Genomic DNA, 24,573 nt, shown 5'->3' with positions numbered 1-24,573 from the left:
GGTGTTATTTAAGAAAACACAAGTTTACATAGAGTAATTTTAAAAAGTTGAAACTATATAAAATAGACCAAAATAAAGGTGAAATGTAGAAAAAAGATGTCACAGGGACTTTTAAAAAGTTTACAATCTTTTATTTCTAGCTTAAAAACAAAACTTAAATTACTAGGAAAATATTTACAGGATTAATCACATTTCAAGCCAGCGGACTGTACACGAAGAGCTGCTCAGTGTCCTTCGCTGGGACAGGCTGGGACAGGTTTATGTGACCTGCCCGAGGCGCCGGGCTCATTTGCCAGAGTTGAGGAAAGGACTCGGTTTCCTGACTGCCAGTTCAACCAATACTGAAAAAGATATCAGAGCCGTACAGTATCCATTTTGCTGAGAATAAATACATGCCTTTTTAGTGTTTAAGAGAAGCCTTAATTTTTCTAGGATATCTCCATAGAATTGTTCTAGAAATGTATGATTTAGAAAATTCTTATTTTAAAGAAAAAGAAAACAAGCCTGTCTCCTCCATGAGACCTGCCATCTCTCACGGGGCCCTGAAGATGTTTTCGAGGCAGGAATATGGAGTACCCGGCGTCTGAAACGTCCAGAAGGAATATCAGCAGCTTCACTGGCTCAACATCCTCTTCCCGGGAGCTGGCAGGCTGGACCAGTGCTTTGGTTCAAAGTGTCTGGACAACATCTTCTTGCTCCTTTTCCGGAAATATCATGATGGATACAGAGTCCCAGGCATCGTCCTTTGGTGAGCTGTTCTTGTCTAAGGCCTCTAAGATGGGCTGAGCCGGGTCCTTTAAATACTTGACGGGGTTGAAAACCAAAATTGCAGTTAGTTGATCAGTTCAATACACCAGACCTTTTCCTTTAGTTTTAGTTGGCATGGTTCCATTTTATCCAGGTGTAACTTTATACTGTATACCAATGACACAACAACTTTTTTCTTTGTCTTTTTTCCAACAATGAAATAACTTCTAATACTTGAACGCCCCTTCACCCCTCACCTCAGTAGTACCTTCAGTACTAATCCAAGGGCCAACTGCATTACCACGCCAAAAGCGTGAAAGGGGAAAGCAAGTTCTTTCTTGGGGCCTTCTGTGCAGGCCTGTGGGTTTTCAGTCCTACACGTCCCTAAGGTAGTAAGTGTTCAGTGAAGGAGGAAGTGGGAGCTCCCCTTCATCTATGAGGGGACAAATGGGGACAGTTCACAGCACTGTTCTCGGACCCCTCCTCCCCTGCGTGTTTCTACCTCACGCAACACACAACGGAGAGTATCTGGGCCTGGGGGCCTTAGGTGGCGCAGCCCCCTGGGGAGTCGGGAGGCCCAGATCTGGAACATGAGGGGCAGTTTCTCTGCACTTAACTTTCCCACGTGCTCTGCCAGGCGTTAGGCTTGGCCATAAGCTCGCAGAGTTACCAAGAATCTAGTTAGTGCCTAGTTCTTGGAAACGCTGTAAGACACAGAGCTACAGTAAACTTATTGCAACCGACCAGAAAAGGAACCAAACCGAATCATGTGAACTTGTGAAACCTCAGAAGTTTAAGTGAAACATGATTCATGACGCTCATGTAACTTGAGACATTGGTAGGTATTTTCACACTTTGCTAGGAGAGTAAGTGCAAAGACTTTGTGTTTTATATTCATGCTCTGGAGGAACAACTTGTGAATTTGTTCTCATTCCCAAGGGCCCAGCTGGTAGCTCTACCCTGAGAGAGAGGTTATTAACATTCTGAGACATTTGAAAGCTGTTATTTTGCGACAGTATCAACCAGAGAGGTTCTTGCAGGGAATTTAACACTTACGTAATTCGTATAATACCTGTATTCTTTAAATGTATCATGACAAAAGGAGGAACAAGTGATTATAGTAATTTCTAGAAGCATCACTATGTTTTTACAGGCTTGGACCTTATCTAACATATTCATTCTGGATGTAACAGAATGAGATTCTGTTTCCAATACCTTTACTCTGGGTTTACTGAAGAATAATGCAAAACCTCCAGAAGCAAACACTTTGAAATGTTCTTCTCAGCTAGCCTCTGATCCTAAGACTGTCCTGATCACCACCTCAGAGCCTTAGGGGGCTTGGGCTGTGCAGGAAAACAAGGCTTTCCACAAGACCTGTTCCATTTTTCCTTCTCAAGTCCTGCAGAATGCTAATCCCAGCCAGTGAGCACTTGGTGGGCAAGGCCTGGTGCTTACAGCTCTGGGCGTTTACTCTTCCCTAGAACCCTCCTAAGCGCACTGGCAGCCCCAGCACTCGTGTTCTTGCTTGTCCTTTCTGCTGCCTTCTGGAAGGAGAAAGTCCAGCCCCCGTACCCTGCAGCCTGGCTTCACAGGGGGCATTCTCCAGGGGGCAGAGGACTGACGTGCTGTCTTGGAGAGGGACCCACTGCAGCCAATCTCCAGGCCAGGCCACCTTCTTAGCCAACCCCTTGCCATTTTTTTAATAAAAAAATTTTTTTTTTTTTTTTTGAGACAGAGTCTCACTTTGTTGCCCCGGCTAGAGTGAGTGCCATGGCGTCAGCCTAGCTCACAGCAACCTCAAACTCCTGGGCTTAAGCGATCCTACTGCCTCAGCCTCCCGAGCAGCTGGGACTACAGGCATGTGCCACCATGCCCGGCTAATTTTTTCTATATACATTTTTAGTTGTCCAGATAATTTCTTTCTATTTTTAGTAGAGACGGGGTCTTGCTCAGGCTGGTCTCGAACTCCTGACCTCGAGCGATCCACCCGCCTCGGCCTCCCAGAGGGCTAGGATTACAGGCGTGAGCCACCTCGCCCGGCCTAATAAAAATTTTAAACTGTGATAAAATACACATCACATAAAATTTCCTATGTTAACTAGTTTGAAGTGTACAGCTCAGTAGCACCAAGTACATGCACACTGTTGTGCAGCCAGCTCTGCCATCTCTGTCCCCAGAACTCTTTTCATCTTACAAACTGAAACCCTGTCCCCACTAAACACAAGCTCCCTCTTCAAGCCACCCCTTGGCCACCACCATTCTGCTGCCTGTCTCTATGAATCTGCCTGCTCTAGGGACCTCACATGAGTGGAATCCGACAGTACTTGTCCTTTTGTGACTGGTTTATTTCACTTAGCACAATGTCCTCAAGGTTCACCCAGGTTGTAGCATGTGTCAGAATTTCCCTCCTTTTTAAGGCTGAGTAATATTCCATTGTATGGCTAGACCACATTTTGGGGATCCATTCATCTGTCAACAGATACTGGGGTTGCTTCTACCTTTTGACTGAATAATGCCAGTAAGAACATGGGTGTACTAATAACCCTGTACCATTTTTAACTGAAATCTGTGTCCACAGCTCTGTCCACTGCTGCACTCTTAGGGGCTGCCGGGGGCTGGGGGGCAGTGGGGCGCTGAGGTGTCACCCATTCAGATGCGTGTGCACATACCTCTTCTATCTGGGCCGGGATGCTGGGGGGAGTGCGGAACCAGTGTTTAACCAGACCTCTGTATTTCAGGACCAGGAAGAAACAGGCCCCTGCCAGGGCCAACAGCAGTGAAAAGGTTCCCACAGAGATCAGGATGATTTGCTGAAGCTTGGTGGAGGCTAAAAAGACGATACGGAAGTGAACAAGATGCCACCCCACGCATGACGCAAACATCAGCTAATTTTCCATGGGCACTGCTTAAGGAGTGTTCCTGTCCCAGGAAAATGGACAACTCCCCCCGCCCCCGCCTGGTATGCTTAAGTTCATAGCTATTAAGGGCGACCCTGTAATAAAATAAAGCAGGTGCTGGCTGCCTGGCAGCCTTCGCTACGACAGATCTTGGCATAAGCTCATACCTGCGGCCAAGCGCTCTCTTCTCACCACCTCCCCAGGTCTCCCCGCCCTCCCATCTGCCACCTCAGAAGCTTTCCCCGATTCCACTATTTTAGGAGCATTCTTTTCCCAGCTCAGAAAGGACATAAGAAGGTATATTTTACCGTCTGCTGTTGTTTCGTGGCAAGATATGTTGCTTAATTGCCCGGGTCTGATGATGTTTTTTGTCAGAAACAGCTGTGCCTCGACTCGTAAGCAGTATACTCTGAAGGGTTTTAAATCATCCAGCAAAATGGAGTTGCTCTTAAAAGGGCCTTTAACCTGTTTAAAAAACACCACAACCACACTTGTAAGTCACCCGAATAGACACAGTCAAGCCACTTCTACCCTTTCCACTGTTTGCTCAAATCCACAGTGACTGCCACAATCAAAGAGTAGTAACAAGATGCTGTTTTTAAAGAGTCACTGGCTTGCAGCAGACACGTGAGAATTGGCGAGTGTGTTAAGAAAAGATGCCGATGGCTTTAGGCTGTGTTTCTGGCTGTGAGGTCTCCGAGAGCCCATCGCAGCCACTGGAAATCCCGATTTAGCAAATCCCAATTTCTAGGATGACATTTTCTTCTTTAAAATCAACATTTTGTGTTTTATGGTTAATCAGATCCAGATACCTCAAATTAGTCAACAAACAGAAAAAATTAATCTAGGAAATAACGTTCCTTTTATTCCAAACCTCCTTCTAGTTCGAGCTGAAATGTGCCGGTTCCTATACAAGAGGAAACTGCAGCCGGAGAAGCCGAGTGCCGAGGAGCTAAGCGAGCGCCAGGCGGTGGAAGCACAGTCTGGGCGCCTTGCTTGCCTTCAGCACAGGCTAAGTGAGGCTGGCTCCAACCTGGGGGCTGGGTGCCCCTGCACTGGGCGGCCCCACCCGGCGCTAGGATGCCAAGAGCAAGTCACCCCCTGGGGGCCGGTTCAGTGCAGTGAAGCGACAGACTCCATCATAAGAAAAGTATGGATGGGCCCCTGGGGAGGGAACGCATAACCCGGTGCCCTCAGTCAAGCAGCCAACCAAAGGGTGGAGGAAAACGTGGCCAGAGCTTCCATCCTGTCACCTGCATTTCCAGGACCATATCTGATCCGTAACAGAAGATGGACCCGGAGGAGGCAGCTACCTCGCCCATCTGCATTCCCCCGGCTCGCTCTAGTCCAGCTGACCCAGATCTTGAGCTCTGATTTGGGGAAATGCTTCTTTCCCTGTTCCCCAGATGCCAGGTCTGTCCTTCAGTGACTCGTGCCCTCCCCTGTTTCGTGCTCACCATACAGAAAGGAAGAGAAAGTGCTAGTATAAAGCATGTGGCAAGAAAATGTAAGAGCCTTGAGGCTGCTCTGCTCTGCCTGCTGCTGACCTGGGGCAAGTTGCCTAATGACTTGGTTTCTTTCCCTCTCTGTGAAACAGGTTGGTATAAAGATGAAATGAGATGAGGCATCTAAAATGCCGGGCCCAGCACCAAACACAAATAAAGCTTTCCATAAACATAAGTTCTTGTTATTATTAAAAATCACAATAATGTTGAATTCAGGAAATCATACAGTTTACAAAGTTTTCCTGGGGTCACCCAAATATTTTCTGGAGGCCCCATAGTAACCGAAAAAGAATTACAGACAGCTGGGACCATTCGGCACTGGAGATGATTCAAGACCATCATTCTCGTACTGCCCAGGGCTGATCAGGCCCCCGTGACCGGACCCACCTTGTGAACCCTGTCTCGTGACTTGCGTTTCTGACCCATCTAGGCATTGCATATCTCCACACATGCCACACCCTCTCCAACCTGCTGGTACCTCTCCCTGGCTGCACCTCTCTCCTTCCCGTTCTCCCACCTATTTCACAAAAGCTTGCTTTGCAAACCGTTGAAACGTTTGTATGGTTAAACTCCGCAGACTGCACTAGTGGATTCCTTGCTGCAGAAATGGGCCCAACAAAACCTCCTCCGAACTCCACGGCGTGGCAAAGGCATCACGAGCAAACGTATGAGCCAAGTCCGGACCCCAGACAACAGGAATGATGTGACATCAGAGGGGCCCTTCAGATCGATCTGGGGAGGGAAGTCTCAGCACAGTGGGTAGAAAAACAGGTCTTGCAGAGGAGGATTAGAACAGGCTCAGGGCTCAGCCTCTAAGGAGATACTGGCATACCCTGTTCTCCTTGCCCACGGTAAAGTTTTCTTTCTTTTGCTAAACCAGAAATGCCAGAGAAAAAATCAAAACAAAGAAATATGCTCTTGCCTGTTGGATTCCTGTTTTTTCCCAGTAATGGACGTAATACGAAAAAGAGGCCGTGGCAATATCGACATCAAAGGGAGGGGAGAAGCTGATGATGAGGGAGCCTTCTCCTGGGGTCAACCGAATGTTTTTTGGAGGCCCAACAGTAACTGAAAAAGAATGACAAACAGAAAACTATATATGTACATAGGGACACACACACACACATACATACATAGATATAATACGATAGAATATATACAGTGTGGATGTGTATACACACACACACATATTGTTATTTTTATATGCAATGGCACCTATGCCCTCTGATCTCGCTTGTTCTGGTGGAGAAGGTGAGTCCATACAACGCCCAGTGGCAAAGGCAGGGCCGGGTCTCGCCCACCACCAGCCAGAGTGACGTTCGTAGATTGGTGTTAGTGACAAAAAGCTCTTTCATTCAACCCGCTCACAGAGGTGGGCACACTCGTTCTCCAGCTTCCCTTTCCCCAGCCAGGTGACAGGATCTGCAGAAGTACCTGCAGGGCCTGGTGCCAGCCACAGGACTCTGACCTCCGCAGGAACGTTCTCTGGGCACGTCCCTTCCGCTCGGGAGCACGGACACCAGCCACGTCTAGTCACCACACAGCTGAAAGGACAGTGCTCACACACCCGCCCTTCTTAGGAAAGTCCCAGGCCTGGACTCTGATATCAACCTGATAAGCCTCTTCTCTAGAGGAGGAAGCGATGTGCCTTCTCTCCAAGCACTGAAGGAAGAACGGCTCAACGGAACAATGGAGAACTCAAGGGACGGCTTCCGGGCATGTTCACTCAGAGCTGGATAACAGCCATGTAATGTTACCCCTACTTCTCAGATGAGGAAACTGAAGCCCACAGGGACATTCCTTGCCCAGAGTGACACAGCCAGTTAATGGCAGGGTGGGGTCATAAACCCAGGCTGGTGTGATGCCACACCCGACTCCTCCAGCCACCGTCTCATTCCTCCACCCAGTAAACCATCTTCTTGGTCACTGACTCTAAGGCCACCAAAGGCAGGGACAGTGGTCGGTGTGATCTGAGAACACCACTGCCTCAAGCTTTACAAGCGGGGGCGGAAAGCCCACCCAGGCAGTAACTAACCAAGAACATCCCACTCGTGCGGGACCCACTTTCACGACACGTTCTGCTTCTGTTACCATCTCTCGTCCTCTAGGCAGTGGCAGTAACTATTGTTTCTTTCAGCTCACATGGGTGCTGGTTCTCTACCTGAGGACAAGTGGCTCGTCCACAGATCACCAGCCAGCAGGGACTGCCCTGTCTTCTCTGTTTCTGTCCTTCACAGCACCTAGCACAAACCACTGATTCTTTAAAAACGTTTTTATTACAGAAAATTTCAAACACGTAGAAAGTACAGAGAAGATCACAGCAAATGCTCATGTTCTCATCACTCAACTTAATCAGCCATCAACTCATAGCCAGTTTTGTTTCTTCTGTGCCCACACATCTTGTCTTTGCTCCTCCCGCTCTTTGGACTATCTCGATTATTTTTTTATTTTTATTTTTTATTTTTTTTTTCTTTATGGAATGCTTCACGAATTTGCATGTCATCCTTGCACAAGGGCCATGCTAATCTTCTCTGTATTGTTCCAATTTTAATATATGTGCTGCCGAAGCGAGCACTATCTCGATTATTTTAAATGACTCTCAGACATCACATCATTTCATCTGCAAATACTCAGTATGTACCTTTAAAAGACAGGCTCCCTGGCCGGGCACGGTGGCTCACACCTGTAATCCTAGCACTCTGGGAGGCTGAGGCAGGAGGATCGCTCAAGGTCAGGAGTTCGAGACCAGCCTGAGCAAGAGCGAGACCCCATCTCTACTAAAAAATAGAAAGAAACGATTTGGACAGCTAAAAGTATATATAGAAAAAATTAGCTGGGCATGGTGGCGCATGCCTGTAGTCCCAGCTACTCAGGAGGCTGAGGCAGAAGGATCGGTTGAGCCCAGGAGTTTGAGGTTGCTGTGAGCTGGGCTGATGCCACGGCACTCACTCTAGCCCGGGCAACAGAGCGAGACTGTCTCAAAGAAAGAAAAAAAAAAAAAAAAAGAGATAGGCTCCCTCTTTTTTCCCCAATTTCTTTTTATTGTGGTAAAATATACTTAATATAAAATTTACTATCTTAACCAGGACCACCCCTCCCTTTTAAAAACATAACCAAGATGCCATTATAACACCTAAAATGAACTAACAATTGTGCAATATTTCATCATGTATCTATACAGTGATCACGTTTCCTCAATCGCCTTATGCTTTAGTTTGTTTGAATCAGGAACCAAGTAAGTTCTGTGTGCAGGAACCACAGACACTAAAGAGACAACTGGCACAGCTGGCACATGACAAATGAATCACTGAAGGAACAAATGTAGGAACTAGTATCTGAGGTCCTTCTGCCTCCTTCCAATATCTGGGGACATGTTTGTTCATTTAATCATTCAACAAATATCTACTGAATACCTACCACATGCCAGACGCTGTTCAAGGTTGAATGAAAGTCTTTCTTCAACATAAAAGAAGTTGCACCAGAACAGGTAAAGGTGCTCAGTGAGGCCAGTATGCTAGCGTCCTTCTAGTACAGAGGTCGGCAAACTTTTTCAGGAAAGGGCCAGAGTAAATTTAGGTTTTGCAGGCCCCAACAGTCCCTGCTGCAACTACTCGACTCTACTGTTGCAGCACGAAAGCAGCCACAGACACATTAAAAGGTGAGCATAACCATGTTCCAATAAAACTTTATTTACAAAAACGGGTGGCGGGCCAGATTTGGCCTGCAGGCTATAGTTTGCTGACCCCTGGTTTAGCAAGTCAGGCTCTCCTAGCATCAGCCTCCAAGGTCACTGTGTGCTCATTGAGGAGGCAAGTGAAGAAAGCCTGGAAAGCATAAAGGCAGGTTTATAATCAAGTTTTCTTACCGTTCAAATAGTGTTGAAACCAAGGCATTGCCACCCAGGGAGAATGGAGTTCTCCCAGCTCAGCTCGAAGGCGCAGAGCGATATTGAAATCCATCGGGAAGCCCTTGGAGAGGCCAGGCATGGTGAAGTCGCACTCTGTCGCTGTGATCTGTGTACAGTTGACCCCTATCGACTCGGGGGTGACCTCAAACCACTCACTAGCAGTGCTGGGAAGGAAAACAGGATTTCAATTCACAGAATTCTCTCTTCTTCATATGTAACTGTTTCCTCAGAACTGATTTTTTTTAAAAACAGATTTATTGAGACATAATTCACATACCATATCATTTTCCCATTTTTAAGGTGAACAATTCCACAGTTTTTAATATATGCACAAGGTTATGCAACCATCACCACACCAATTTTAGAACATTTCCATCACCCCAAAAAGAAATCTGTTATCTGGCCAGGTGTGGTGGCTCATGACTGTAATCCAAGCACTTTGGGAGGCCAAGGTGGGAGGATCGCTTGAGCTCAGGAGTTCGAGACCAGCCTGAGCAAGGGTGACACCCTGTCTCTACTAAAAACAGAAAATTTAGCCAGGTGTGGTGTCACGCCTGTAGTCCCGGGTACTCGGGAGGCTGAGGCAGGAGGATCACTTGAGCCCAGGAGTTTGAGGTTGCTGTGAGCTATTATGATGCCACTGCACTCTAGCTGGGGTGACAGAGCAAGACTCCATCTCAAAAAAAAAAAAAAAAAAAGAAAAGAAAGGAAGTCTGGTATGCATTAGCAGTCACTCCTCATTTTCTCTCAACCCCCTTCTGCAAGTCCTAGGCAACCACTAATCAACTTTCTGTCTCAATAGATTTCCCTATTCTGAATGGAATCATACAATGTGATCAGTCTTTTGTGGCTGGTTTCTTTCACTTAGGATGTTTTCAAAGTCCATCTATCTTGTAGCATATATCAGTACTTCATTCTATTTATGGCCAAATGATATTCCTTTTTTTTTTTTTTGAGACAGAGTCTCACTCTGTTGCCCAGGCTAGAGTGCCATGGTATATCAGCCTAGCTCATAGCAACCTCAAACTCCTGGCTCAAGCGATCCTCCTGCCTCAGCCTCCCGAATAGCTGGGACTACAGGCATGCGCCACCATGCCCAGCTACTTTTTTCTGTATATTTTTAGTTGTCCAGATAATTTATTTCTATTTTTAGTAGAGATGGGGTCTCACTCTTGCTCAGGCTGGTCTCGAACTCCTGAGCTCAAACGATCCACCTACCTCGGCCTCCCAGAGTGCTACGATTACAGGCGTGAGCCACCATGCCTGGCCAATGATATTCCATTGTATGGACAGACCACATATTGTTTATCCATTCATCAGCTGGTGGACAGACGGATCATATCCACTTTTTGCCTATTATGAATATACAAGTTTTTGTGTGGATATATGTTTTCAGTTCTTTGGAGTATCTACCTAGGAGTGGAACTGCTGGGACACAGGGTAATTCTATCTTTAACTTTTTGAGGAACCGCCAAACTGTTCTCCAAAGTGGCTGCACCACTTTATATCCCCACCAGTAATGTATGAGAGTTCCAGTTTCTCTACATCCTCGCCAACACTTGCTATTATCTTTTTTTTTTTTTTCTTTTTTTAGAGACAAGGTCTCTTGCCCAGGCTGGAGTGCAGTGGTGCAATCATAGCTTACTGTAGCCTTGAATGCCTGGGCTCAAGCGATCCTCCTGCCTTGGCCTCCCAAGTAGGTGGGACTACAGGCGAGCATCACCCACCTGGTTATTTTTTTTTTATTTTTTGTAGAGGTTGGGTCTTTTTTTGTTGCCCAGGCTGGTCTCAAATTCCTGGCTTCAAGCAAGTCTCCCGCCTCCACCTCCCAAAGTGCTAGGATTATAGGTGTGAGCCACCATGCCCAGACTATCTTTTTGATTGTAGCTATCCTAGTGGGTGTGCAGTAGTGTATCACTGTGGTTTTGATCTGCATTTCCCTGTTGAATAATGATGTTGAACATCTATTTATGTGCTTATTGGCCATTTGTATATCTTCTTTGGAGAACAGTCTAATTAAATCCTTTGCCTAATTTTGAACTGGGTTATTTGTCTTTTAATTGTTGGGTTGTAAGAGCTCTTTATATATTCTGGGTACAAGTCCCTTATCGACATAAGATTTGCAAATACTTTCTCCCATTCTATCCCACAGCTGATTTTAATGCTTCAAGTTCAGTCTCTGCAGCCTTAGGAATGACAGTGTGTTAATGCAAACCGTATTCATGCTTCCTGCTAGTGAAGAGTTTGTTTTCACTCTATACCTGCCCATTTAAAGAGGGTTTGCCTCACCCATATGAAAACCCGGCCAAATACATGGCCACACATCCTGTGTAAGTAGCAATACATTTCCTAAAGTCCCAGTGCCACACCCCTACATGGGACTCTAGTCCCCAGCTCTGAGCTCTGTCCGTGTCCTTAGTGACAGACTTCAGAAAATCTAAGGAGGTGGCTGCTAGGAGCCTGAGCAGGGGCAGTGGGCAGTGTCCCATCTAGGATAGCAACTTTGGCCCAGAAAGCAAGGCCAGGGGGACAGAGGAGATGAGGCTGAGGATCCCTCCCTGCCCCTAGGCCACCAGCTTCCATACACCACACTTTTCTAACTGTACCTCTGACCCTGCACTGTGCCTTCTGTCAAAGTGGCAAGTGATAAGTCCCAAGATGAAAGCCACTTCACGATGGGGGCCACATGCACATAGCACCCAGCCCCAGGCTCAGAGACCGTAATGGGGAGAGGGACCCCAGACCACAGGCCCTTCCTCTGGGTGAGGCATGCGCCAGAAGGGGCAAGTGATTTCTTTATCAGGTATAACGATACTTAAAGATACTCTGACCTCCTCCCTGCCTCACCCTCTGACAGCCATGTGAGTGGCTCTTCCTCAAGAGCAGTGCAGACCCTGCTCACTGACACCCCGTGCCACTGCCATCGCTCACTCTGTCCCTGAGAGATGGAACACTGGCTAGGCACCTGTGCAACTCAAGAGCTATGTCCAGCCTCTGCTAGGTCACTTGCAAAAATGTTAAGTTTGTCCCCTTTGACCCAGCAACTACTCTTCTAGAAATGTAAGGAAATAAACAGAAATGATTCATGTACAACAATGTGACTTATGAGTCACAAGCTGTCAACTGTCTATGCCCATGAGTGGGGAAAAGTTAAATACAGCACATGTAATATTTCATATAATAAAATATACAACACAAAGAGTATACAGAAACAATTATATGAAAAAAACGCTCACACATTTAACTATGTTAAGTTAAAAAGAAAAAAAAAGAGGAGGTAGAACCCAAAAGCGTGACTCCATTTTGGTTTGGTTTACCCCCCAACCCCCACCCCACACACTTTCTTTCTTTCTTTTAGAGACAGGGTCTTGCTATGTTGCCCTGGCTGGACTCAAAATCCCGGGCTCAAGTGATCCTCCCACCTCAGTCTCCTGAGTAGCAGGGACTGCAGGCACTCGCCACCGTGCCTGGCTCACACACACATTTCCAAACAAGTGTGTGCATTTAGAAAAAAAAGGTCTAGTGATAAATACACTAAAATGAGAAGACTGATTATTTTGGGGAGTGTAGAATACTAGGTTATTTTAATTTTATATATATTTTTTGGTTTTCTAGATTTTCTATAAAGAACATGGATTGTTGTTAAAATCAGAATGTTTCGAGAAGACTGGGTTGGGCAGGGCTGAGCGTGTGACCTGGAAGGGTCCTGCTGTCCCACTGCCTACAGTTTCAAGGAAAACCAGAAATCATCTTTTTTTTTTTTAAAGTGAAATCTCTAGATTTCTTAATGTTGGCAACTAATTAAAACAAATTATATACTGGGAGCCAAATTGCCACCATCTGCAACCCCTGATTTAAACTTTAAATTCTCCCACAAAGTGCCCCAGGTAATTTGGCTTTGTTACTGTGACTATCAAAAAAACAAAGGTACCTCCACTTATAATTATAGCAATGCTTTATCGTAGGCAAAAAGGACTGAAATTTAAGTCTCGCAAGCCTCAAAATTAATAAAGTCCCAAACATGTAAAAGTATCTAAAAACAAAACAAAAACAAAGGCCCTCTGCCATCATCAAATATACAATTGGAAAAGAAAACAAAATTGGCCTCTCCTTTAGTTTTTAGTGACCTCCTCAACTTTTTCTAACAGGGACAGTCATTCACATGTACCTCAATCTCTGTTTATTTTATTAAAACCAACCTCTATGCCTGAAAAAATATCTACAAAATGCTTCCTGTAAACAAGACAAAGTGAAACAGGTTAGTTGATGATATGAAACTCTGTCAAAGTTTTTTGTGTGTGTGTTTTTAGCATTACTGGTAGTTATCATTTGTCAAAGGCTTTAAAAAAAATTCAATAAAGTTTTTTCTAGTGTTTAGAGGCACCTCCTCTGTCAACCCACAAACGTACTTCCCTGGTGAAGGCTCAGGAATGCTAAGCCTATAATGCGGCTCTCAAGGCTAAGTCAATACATCAGCTGTGACTTCTTCCACCAAAAGTTTCTTGTTTAGCTCTAGGACATTACGTCCACTGAATGCTGAGAATAGGGCCAACTGCATGGCACGTGACCTGTGCAGTCACACCAGGCCCTACTCTTAGAAGGGTGCTTGGTTTGAGGCTCTGTGGTCACCATTTGAAAATACTTCATCCTGTTTGAACAAGGGATCCCACGTATTCATTTTGCACTGGGCTCTGCAAACTGTGTAGACAGTCCTAGCAAATTATTCCATTTATCACAGGTGATTTCATGCTGGTAATTTATAGTTACTGGAGGACCAGATAAAAGTGATTTGGAGATAACCTTCAAACCCCAGGTTAGCATCTGTTTTTAATCAAGCAAATATTGTGACAGAGGACATTGAAAAATGAGTAAGAGGGAGGCTGAGGAGGGAGGATCGCTTGAGGCCAGGAGTTTGAGACCAGTCTGTGCAACACAGCAAGAGCCCATCTCTACAAAAATTAAATAAACAAACAAACAAACAAACAAATAAATAAAATGAATAAGACGTTATCTGGAAATCCACTCTTTTAACAAATCAACTGCCTATAATTTTTCCACATTATCTTTCTATTCTTTTTTTTTTTTTTTTTTGAGACAGTCTCACTTTGTTGCCCGGGCTAGAGTGAGTGCCGTGGCGTCAGCCTAGCTTACAGCAACCTCAAACTCCTGGGCTCAAGCGATCCTCCTGCCTCAGCCTCCCGAGTAGCTGGGACTACAGGCATGCACCATCATGCCTGGCTAATTTTTTCTATATATATTTTTAGTCGTCCAGATAATTTCTTTCTATTTTTAGTAGAGACGGGGTCTCGCTCAGGCCGGTCTCGAACTCCTGACCTCGAGCCATCCACCCGCCTTGGCCTCCCAGAGGGCTAGGATTACAGGTGTGAGCCACCGTGCCCGGCCTATCTTTCTATTCTTGATCATTAAAGACATTCCAAACTTTAGACAGTTGCAGCTTCTACCAGATGACATATAATTATCTTTTTTAGTGGCTGCCTATGGTTCAGTGTGCAAGCATAAGTTAGCATGCCACAATTTGTCATTTTCCTACTGATGGATATAAATACACACTTCAGTGATTCTAGTTTTTGTTTCTTTTCTTTCTGACGGGGTGGGGGGGGGCTGGATTGTCCGTTTAGGATAAAGTAATGCGGACAGCTCCCTGACTCTTCGGAGCGGAGCAGAGTTACTTTCCGAAAGGCTGGGCTGATCCATCGTGCGCCCAGCTGCGGGGAGCAACCGTCTGCCAACCCCATTCTCACCAGCACTGAGTGCGTCATTTCTTTACATGTTGTTTATTTAGTAGTATAAAGTGACTTAGCCAATAATTTTACCTTTATCTTCAATTAACCTATTTAGCAAGGTAAACAAATAACTGAGGATTTGGACTTTGCCTGTGTTCTTCCAATGTGGGTTTATGTGGAAATCAAGTGGGGGCCGACTCCAAAAAAGCTTGGCAAGGAGGCGAGAGATGGAACGAAGCGCCAGGATGACGCACAGAATGGAAAACCAGCGGAGAGACTGAGCATTCACCGGGATTAACTGAATACATTTCTGATCAGGCCGTATTTGGTGCATAAGGTTAAATAAATCAGATGTTTAAACTTCAAGAAGATGAAGACTAAACATTGCCCTTCCATGACCAGAATGAAGCCTTTTTTTTTTTTTTTTTACAACCCTCTCCTGAAACCAGTGAAAGAATAAACTTTCACCAAAGCAAGAAGCTGTGCGGTTAGACAGCAGAGTTCTCTGACTGTCATGTTGTTTAAGTCTTCAGATGAGTGGGAGGGTGTGAAATCTCTGTCCCGGAGAGACAGAGAAATACCAGAGAAATACCTGCTTCCCACGGGTTTGATGACAACCCCGCGAAGAGCAGGCACCAGCAGCTGGCCCTGGGGTTCCCTGCGGCTCCCCCACAGCTCCCGGCAAGGCCCCAACAGCGATGCCCAGCTTACTATTTAAACTGCACCCGGTAGACCACCGGCCGCGCGCTGCTGCTCAGGACCACGGGCTGCCAGCTCAGCACCTGCTCGGCGTTGTACAGGCGCATCCTCGGGTGTTGGGGCGCAGGCAGCTGGGAAAGAGGGTCTTGAGAGGGATTGAGAATAAGAGAAGGTGGGCAGAGAGAAACAGAGAGAGAGAGTCCAAAAGAGAAAAATCAATTGCAGAAATATTTAAACACACATCACCGAAGTCATTTGTACCACTCAGTTTTTGTCACAGTGCAGAAACGGTATTACCTGTTCTCCCCGCACATACGCCGCTCCCAGCCCCAACTCTGACTACAGAGATGGCCCTACTGGCACAGTCAGCAGAAAGAAAAGAGGTGCCTGGAGTGGCCTTTCCACCTGCAGGTCCCAGTTATGATCAGATCCTGGGCCCTGGGGTCTGGCAGGACTGGGATCCCAGTCCCACCCCCAGGGAGTGAGTTTGACTCTGGGTGGGTTACTTAAGCTGTCCAAGCCTCAGTTTCCACTTCAGGATTAAGGGATCAATAACAGTAAACGCACAGGACTGTGGTGAAGGTTAAACTGGTGAGCACGCGACATTAGCCTCAGGTTTGGTCCCAAGGGAGTGTTTGGCGAGCCCCCACAAACACACGTGCACACACGCCAACAGCCCACATCAGGTATGCGAAGCCCAAAGGGCGCGTGGGAAGAGCGCTGCCTTCTGGGCACCACCAGAGTCGCTGTGTTTCTCAAAGGCGTCCCAGCATCACCATCACTGGGGCGTCAGCTACAATGCAGATTCCCAGGCCTCGGCCCAGCCCAGGAAATCTGCATTTTAAACGAGCTTGCCAGCTGATTCTTATGCACATTAAAGTTTGAGAACTATAAATAATGAAATAACATACTCCCCAGGGAACACCACCAATATCAAAACCCTCTCTTTGGAGTGACCTGGGAGAAACAAGCCCAAGCCCCACAAGCAGATACTTCACAGGGAGCCTTCCCTCCACAAAGAAAACACGATGAGGTTAACACTTTCTCTGAATGAAAGATTAATGAGAAACGCCCCGAAGGTGGAAACAAAGGTTCAAAAAACACGCTGTTCCAGAATTCAAGGCAGGAAATTCAAATCACACATTTTCAGTAAATGTGTCATCAAAGAGCAGTGCCCAGACCAGCCTACAGCCTGGTCCCCAGCTCTTCCTCTGAAAGACGCATCACCAAGAGTCTGTAGCCACTTACAGATGTCCTCCCTCTCCACACCTGCAAGCTCTGGCCGGCCTTCATTCAGGGAGCTAACACTTGTCTCGATTCCTAGCAGGCCACACGATAACCTGGCTAAAGGCAGACAGGCAAAGTGGGGGGTGGAGGCAGGCCCGTCTCACGGGGTGGGGAACCTGCGGCCTTGGGGCCACACATGGCTTTCTGTGATCCTTTACTGCAGCCTTTTGACTGAATCCAAATTTTATAGCATGAATCCTTTCAATAAAGGGACTTGTTCTGTGAAGTTTGGATTCGGTCAAGAGACCGAGAGACTGTAGTGGGGGATCTGGAGGGCCACATGTGGCCTTGAGGCCAGGGGTTCCCCACCCCTTAGGGGGAGGGCTGTGCAGCGCCCCATGGGGTGAGTGCCTGTCAAAGACTCTCAGAGACCTCCTTCCACTGCCTGTATTAGGTTCCTATGGTTGCTGTAACACATCACCACCTAGAACCCACGGCTAGCCGGGCACCGTGGTGCGCACCTGTAGACCCAGCTACTTGGGAGGCCGAGGCAGGAGGATCACTTGTGCCTAGGAGATAGAGGCTGTAGTGTGCTATGATTGCACCTGTGAATAGCCACTGCCCTTTAGCCTGGGCAAAAGAGCAAGATCCTGTTTCTACAAAAAACAGGTCTCACTGGCGAAGGTCAACTTGTCTGCAGGGCTGTGGTCCTTCTGGGACCTCCAGGGCAGAATTCATTTCCTCGCCTTTTCCAACTTGCAGAGGCCACTCCCATTCTGTGGCTCAGGGACCCTCCTCCAGCAAGGGTCCACTGCCTCCTTCTCCTTTCTCTGGAGTGGCAGCCCATCTCAGGATCTTTAACTTACTCACATCTGCAGTGCCCCTTTTGTCACCTCAGGTAACACATTCACGGGTTCCAGGGATTAGGATGTGGACACTTTTGAGGACCGTCAGTCTGCCCAGCGCACTGGTCCTTCACCATCGCCTATCTTTGGGGAGGAACCAGCAGGAACATTCTCGCCCTCTGGCCCTTCTTCTCCCGGCACCTGCATCTCCCCAGTCTAAACATTCAACCCCAGGGTGACAAGGAAGGGCTTCCACCCCAACCAACAGACGGAACAGCAAAAAGGCATCCCTGTAACAGTGGGAGCTCCCAGACCAGCCTTCCACTTTCTTCAACTTCCACTGTACTGGGTTGTGAGAGGACCCACATAATCCAGCTCTGCCTTCTGTCTGAGTCTCCTGTGACCTTACCGCACCTTTACAGAAGGAAAGGACTGCAGGCGCCGCGAGGAAGTGCAAGGACTGACAATTCCTTAAAAAGCGCCCTATAAAACTGCCCTCTTCACATCTCAGAAGGCCTGTCCTAGAATAGCCTCCTTGTCTTTGTTCCAAGCCATGTCCCTCCTTGTTCCTGGGAAGCGCCCCTGGGGAAGGAAGGCGGGATAAAGGAGCCATGGCTGAGAGCTGCAAGGTTCACCCGGGTCACAGTTCGCTTCTGTCTTCTCACCGTGAATAGCCGACAAACTACTGCCCCATTGTTGGTATATTTCCAAAGTTTGCTGTGCTGAGCATGAATTATAAATGAATTATGAATTTTAAAATACAAGGTTTTTAAAAATTATTGTAATTAACATAACATACTTGCTGATTCTTCTTGCCTGTTGAGAAACCTCTTGGATAATGTAATACATCTGTAACTGCTTTTAATAAACTGAAAAAGATTTTTTGCAGTCCAAGAACTTATTGGTATGTTCTCTCACAAAATTTACCCTAGGCTGGGCATGGTGGCTCATGCCTATAATTCTAGCACTTTGGGAGGCCGAGGCAGGAGGATTGCTTGAGGCCAGGAGTTTGAGATCAGCTTGGGCAACATAGTGAGACCATCATCTCTATAAAAAAACAACAAACAAAAAATTAGCCAGGCATAGTGGCACCCGCCTGTAGTCTCAGCTGCTCCAGAGGCTGAGGCAGGAGGATTGTTTGAGCTCAGAAGTTTGAGGTTACAGTGAGCTATGATGACGCCACTACACTCCCACCTGGGCGACAGAACGAGATTCTATCTCAAAAAACACAAAAATAAAAACAAAAAAAACCCCAAAGAAACAAAAACCTCTCACCCTAGTACCAATTTAAAAAACCAGGATTATTGACCTGGACTAATAGATTACTTCTCTGATCCACAAGACTTATACATTAGATAGCAATTATTCCTATTACTGAGAAGCAACACTTAATAGAAGAAAATACGAGTCCCTTGAGGGGGCTTTTTAAGTAATTCAACTGTCAAAATTTCATTTCCAAAAAACTCTGTTTAGGAAACCAAGAGACATTTGCAAAAAGCAAGAGGAGAAATAACTACACTTTCTAACATATAAACATGATTTGATCAGTCTCCATATGTATCAGAGTCCCAAATGCCATATTTAATTCAAAAATCTGTCATTTCACCAAACTTCTAGAATACCATCTGTTTGTATACTACCTGGCTCTTTACAGAAAAAGTTTGCCCATCCCTGGCTTAGAGGACAGAGTTCAGACCTGAATAGGCTGAAAAATCCTGATCTTGTGTCAAACTGATTAATCATCATCACTCTCTAAAATGCCTTCAACTCTACCCTGTTCTCTTCTGGATCTACATAATTTTGCATCTTTTATTTCTTCTTCTTTTTCAATCTGACAAACTCCTATTCATGATTCAAAACCCAGCTCAGTTTGTTCCTCCCTTATCAAACTTTCCTCAAGTCTTCCCAGCAAGTAGTGTTATATAAGTTTTTTCATATTTGTATTATAGTACTTTTTATTATAGCACATAGTGTATGTGTATCTATTATAGCACATATTGTAATGCAATTACTGTATTTGTTCTTCTGACAACGTCCCTGTTTTCTACATTGATTGTCTTAATCATTTTTATATACTCAGTGCCTAACCCTAGTAGCATTTAACAGCTACTAGTTGAAGTGATGGGTGAACAAACACTGCCTTCTTGACCCAACCTGCCTGTCACCTCTGACCCAGCTTGATCCAGGTGTTTAAGACTTTATACAGGTCGCAGTGGCTCACGCCTGTAACCCTAGCACTCTGGGAGGCCGAAGTGGGAGGATTGCTCGAGGTCAGGGGTTCGAGACCAGCCTGAGCAAGAGCGAGACCCCATCTCTACTAAAAATAGAAAGAAATTAACTGGACAACTAAAAATATATACAAAAAATTAGCTGGGCATGGTGGCGCATGCCTGTAGTCTCAGCTACTCGGGAGGCTGAGGCAGGAGGATTGCTTAAGCCCAGGAGTTTGAGGTTGCTGTGAGCTAGGCTGACGCCACAGCACTCTAGCCAGGGCAAAAGAGTGAGACTCTGTCTCAAAAAAGAAAAAAAAAAAAAAAAGATTTTGTACATATTTAAGAATTGGATATCCTATATCTTAACGGCATAGTCTGGTTAACACACAGGTAATAAAATTAAATCAGATTAACATTAAATTAATCACTTAATCTAGATAACTGAGGACTGACCCTTCAGGATTTTTCTGTGTGGGGGGCATTATGATGAAAACCAATTAGACGAGCATCAATGATCCCACCTCCAACACCCTGCAGATGAGAAGTAAAAAGAACATTTCCTGATTCCTCAGCCATAATCAGGAAGTTGCTCTCTTCAGGAAATGCTAAACATCAAATTATTTATCTAGATCATTTGTCCCTTTCCACAAAGAATGGTTTTGCCTTCTTGGGAGTAAAATGGTGATATTACCTACTTCAAAAGAATGGTTGAGAAAATTAAGAAAGACAATGTTTATGAAGTGCTTAGCACCTTGTCTGACAGAGAATAGTGGCTCAACAAGGGGTAGCTATGATTATCATTTATAAAGTTAGCCAAAAGCATTCTAGCTACATGATCCTTTCAATTGCTGAGATTAAGGATAAACAGGAGTTTACCCATTGTACTTTCATTTGCAATGGTTTTTTTTTTTTGAGACAGAGTGTCACTTTGTTACCCTGGCGTCAGCGTAGCTCACAGCAACCTCAAACTCCTGGGCTTAAGTGATCCTACTGCCTCAGCCTCCCGAGTAGCTGGGACTACAGGCATGCGCCACCATGCTCAGCTAATTTTTTCTATAGATATTTTAGTTGGCCAGATAATTTCTTTCTATTTTTAGTAGAGACGGGGGTCTTGCTCTTGCTCAGGCTGGTGTCGAACTCCTAACCTCAAGCGATCCACCCACCTCGGCCTCCCAGAGTGCTAGCAATGGTTTTTATATTGTCAGAGATTTACTGTCTGTCTTAGTGGTCTTTAAGCACAGAAGCTTCGGCTGTGGCACAGTATACAACCAACCCACTGGAAAAGTAAGCAGCAGCTGCTACAGTTACAAATAGAAGCCTTAATTCTTCAATACTCAGGTAATTAAATAACTAAAGAGTCAGTTGACTCACTGCACTTTAGACCTGCTGATTACATTTTCTATCCAGAGCAAATGGCCACACTTAACAAAGCATTGCTACAAATTGTGTCCAGTTCAATATTTTACATAAGCTCTCCTTACAATAACTCTAAGGGGTAGATATTGTAAGTCTCCTTTTTAAAAATTTGTTTCCAATATTCTTCCCCCCCCCCCCCCCCGACCATAAAAGCAGTTTCATGGTTACTGAAGGACACTTGTAAATTACGGAAAAGTGTGGAAACTTTTCTACTACCCCTTTAGCGTATAACCATTATTAATATCGTCACTTTGGACACTGCTGGGGGTGGGGAAGAAAAAAGAATAAAACTTAAAAAAAAGAAAAAATATTTTCACTTTGTGTTTTGACTTAAAAAGGGTTTATCTTTTTTTTTTTTTGGAGACAGAGTCCCGCTTTTTTGCCTGGGCTAGAGTGCCATGGCATCAGCCTAGCTCACAGCAACCTCAAGGTCCTGGGCTCAAGCGATCCTTCTGCCTCAGCCTCCCGGGTAGCTGGGACTAGAGGCATGTGCCACCATGCCAGGCTAATTTTTTCTATATATTTTTAGTTGTCCAGCTAATTTCTTTCTATTTTTTAGTAGATACGAGGTCTCGCTCTTGCTCAGGTTGGTCTTGAACTCCTGACCTCCAGCGATCCTCCCGCCTCCGCCTCCCAGAGTGCTAGGATTATAGGCGTGAGCCACCGTGAAAAGGGTTTATCTTAAAAATAACCCAGTTAGGTTTTTTTTTAACTGCTTAGCATGAAAATTTTCAAATAGCCGCAAAAATAGAGATTAGTATAAAGCCCTACTACTTGTCAAAGGATCTGTGGATCCAGTTTATGTCTAATGCATCACAAAGACCAAAACTTTCGGGGAATACAACAAAAGTTAATCGTTAGAAAGATGGACATGCACCTGGATGCTGTAGCAATGTCAAACTGTAAAGTTTCCAAATACTTCTCTCAACCTCTGGACTCACCACAGGTGGGCTACAAACACTTCACAGACCACCACCAGTCAGTGCCACACTGACCCGAAGTCCTACCACCTGCCCGCCACACAGCTCGGGCAATCTCCAAGTCTCACCCGGAGGCGGCCTAGGGAGCGGCACACACAGGTTGCTCAAGACTTGAAGCTGGCGAGCCGCAGAGTCAGGATTCAATCTCATTTATTTCATTCCCAAGCAAAAACCGCTAATCATCAAAGGAACAAATCCCGAACACACATTACTACTACTTCAGATGGGAAGAAACTTCTAAATTCTTGAGACTACACAAGTGCTATTCAACCTATGATACTCGTCTGTCCACGGGAAAGAACCCGGTGCAACACAAACACAGAAACATACAGAGACACTTCTGACGACATCTTCCTCCTTCCCCTCTTTTCTCTTAGTTTTTATGTTCGGTTTCTAAGCGTAGTCGGTTGGTGCCGGAGTGAGAAGGAGGCAGAGCCCGGGGAAGGGGCCGTCTGGGTGGGGGCAGGGCTGGGATAAAAGCCTGGGTCCGCTGACACCCACCACCCCCAACTGAAGGGACCCGGCCATTTCTGGGTGCTGCCCCGAATGCTGCTCGCCATGCATATGATTTGGGGAGCTTTCCGGATTTCATATCCAGTATCAAACATGCCAAGGGAAGGTTTGAGTCCGGTCACATGTCCACGACGGAGGTCTCGGCTCGTGGCTGCAGGACCTACTCCAGCTTCTAGCTCAGCCACGGGGATGGGCACCCAGGCAGGGGCCAAGTTCAGGATGGCGGGGTGAGCAATCTGTGGCCCGCAGAGAGAGCCCCCTCCCAAGTCCTGGATTCGAATTTTTCTTTGTTCATTTTGAAAAAGTCGGAGACTCGAGCCTCACTGTCTCCCCGCACCGGTGGCGCGGGTCGGGGGTGGGTAGGAGGGGCGGCAGTGTGTCCCGCTTCACGAAGGCGCACTGTGAGTGTCCCCTTCCTGGGAGGGGTGTCCCTGGGGCCGGGCGCCAGGAGGGGTGAAGGCCGACGCGCCGCTCCCTCCTGTGCTCCAGCTCCTAGACAGAGACTGCTGGAATTCCCCGCCGCGCGCCCCACGCCCGCTGCGGGCTCAATCCCAGCCGGACCCGTCCGCTCCCGCAACCCCGAGGACCTCCACCCGGTCGGGGCACCCGGCGGACCCCCACCAGATCGGGGCACCCCGCGGACCCCCACCGGATCGGGGCACCCCGCGGACCCCACCCGATCGGAGCACCCAGCGGACCCCCACCCGATCGGAGCACCCAGCGGACCCCCACCCGATCGGAGCACCCAGCGGACCCCCACCCGATCGGGGCACCCGGCGGACCCCCACCGGATCGGGGCACCCCACGGACCCCCACCCGGTCGGGGAACCCGGCGGACCCCCACCGGATCGGGGCACCCCGCGGACCCCACCCGATCGGAGCACCCAGCGGACCCCCACCCGATCGGGGCACCCGGCGGACCCCCACCCGATCGGGGCACCCGGCGGACCCCCACCGGATCGGGGCACCCCACGGACCCCCACCCGGTCGGGGAACCCGGCGGACCCCCACCGGATCGGGGCACCCCGCGGACCCCACCCGATCGGAGCACCCAGCGGACCCCCACCCGATCGGAGCACCCCGCAGACCCCATCCGCCACGGCAGCGCCTTCCTCCGGCCTTTGGGGGCTCCAGGGCCTCCTTACCTGGAGGGGGCGCCGCGGCGCAGAACAGCAGCAGCGGCAGCCACAGAAGCGGCCACCGCGGCGGCGGCGGCTGCATGGCCCGGGGCGCGGCAGGCTCCGCGGCGGCTCAGGGCGCGGCTCGGCCGCTGCCTGGGGTCCCCCGAGCCGCTCGCGTCGCCGCCTCGGCCGCCATGGCGAGCGCGGGGCGCGCAGGGCCCGCCTCTTCCAGAGCAGCCGCGGCGCGTCCAGGCGGAGGGGAGCCAGCGCGGCCGCCCGCGCCCAGGCCCGCCCCGCCCGCAGAGCCGCCCCCGCGCCGCCCCCGCGGGACTTTCCCCTCTCCCGGAGGCCCCGGCTCCTCCCGGCCCGCGGCGCCCAGCGCAGCCGGGACCAGGCCTCTGCGCCGGCCCAGCCCGGACCCCACCGAGGCCGGCCTCCCCCGGCGCAGAGCGGGCGGCCAGGCCTGGCACAGAGGAGGGCGGGGACGGAACCCGCCAGGCACCCACCTTCCGGGCGCCGCGATCCTTCTGGAAAGACGCCTGGAAACCCAACGCCCCGGGTGGGCCTGGCGGCGTCGCCTGAGCCCCCCCTCTCCCCCTCCCCCGGCTACTCTGGTGCCTGGATCGCACAAATCCAGGATTCGTCCCTTTTGGTGCAACTTTCTTAATAGCAAAAAAAAAACACATATTAAGCTTTTAACCCCATTTAAAAAATGGTTTTAAGGTACAGGAGTTAGCAGAAAGGAAGTGAAGGAAGGAA

The 24,573-nt window shown here is 47.7% G+C and overlaps 1 protein-coding gene and 1 non-coding gene across 2 annotated transcripts; both read right to left on the bottom strand.

Moving 5' to 3' along the window:
* Positions 1-109: 109 nt before the first annotated feature.
* On the bottom strand, positions 110-23,946 carry IFNGR2 (interferon gamma receptor 2). Its single transcript, XM_045540571.1, has 7 exons — positions 23,839-23,946; positions 15,512-15,644; positions 9,015-9,220; positions 6,072-6,217; positions 3,953-4,109; positions 3,417-3,574; positions 110-803 (listed from the first exon to the last, which is right to left on the bottom strand). The coding sequence occupies exons 1-7, from the start codon at positions 23,912-23,914 to the stop codon at positions 669-671; spliced, it is 1,011 nt and encodes a 336-aa protein (XP_045396527.1). The 5' UTR covers positions 23,915-23,946; the 3' UTR covers positions 110-668.
* LOC123631116 lies at positions 7,618-7,724 on the bottom strand. Its single transcript, XR_006732991.1, has one exon. It is a non-coding gene; the product is annotated as a U6 spliceosomal RNA (small nuclear RNA).
* Positions 23,947-24,573: the final 627 nt, after the last annotated feature.

Source organism: Lemur catta, chromosome 1, assembly GCF_020740605.2.
Source record: "Lemur catta isolate mLemCat1 chromosome 1, mLemCat1.pri, whole genome shotgun sequence".
NCBI classification, from domain to species: Eukaryota; Metazoa; Chordata; class Mammalia; order Primates; family Lemuridae; genus Lemur; species Lemur catta.
Note: the sequence above shows the minus strand (reverse complement) of the source record. Positions and strands in the feature narration are given on the sequence as shown.

Bases quoted from the DNA above. Each gene is read 5' to 3' on its own strand.
- IFNGR2 (XM_045540571.1), bottom strand. From the start codon at position 23,914: ATGCAGCCGCCGCCGCCGCGGTGGCCGCTTCTGTGGCTGCCGCTGCTG. The intron at 15,645-23,838 runs GTAAGGAGGCCC...ATCCCTCTCAAG, and splicing joins CGCCGCGGCGCCCCCTCCAG to ACCCTCTTTCCCAGCTGCCT. The intron at 804-3,416 runs GTATGTGCACAC...AACCCCGTCAAG, and splicing joins TCCCGGCCCAGATAGAAGAG to TATTTAAAGGACCCGGCTCA.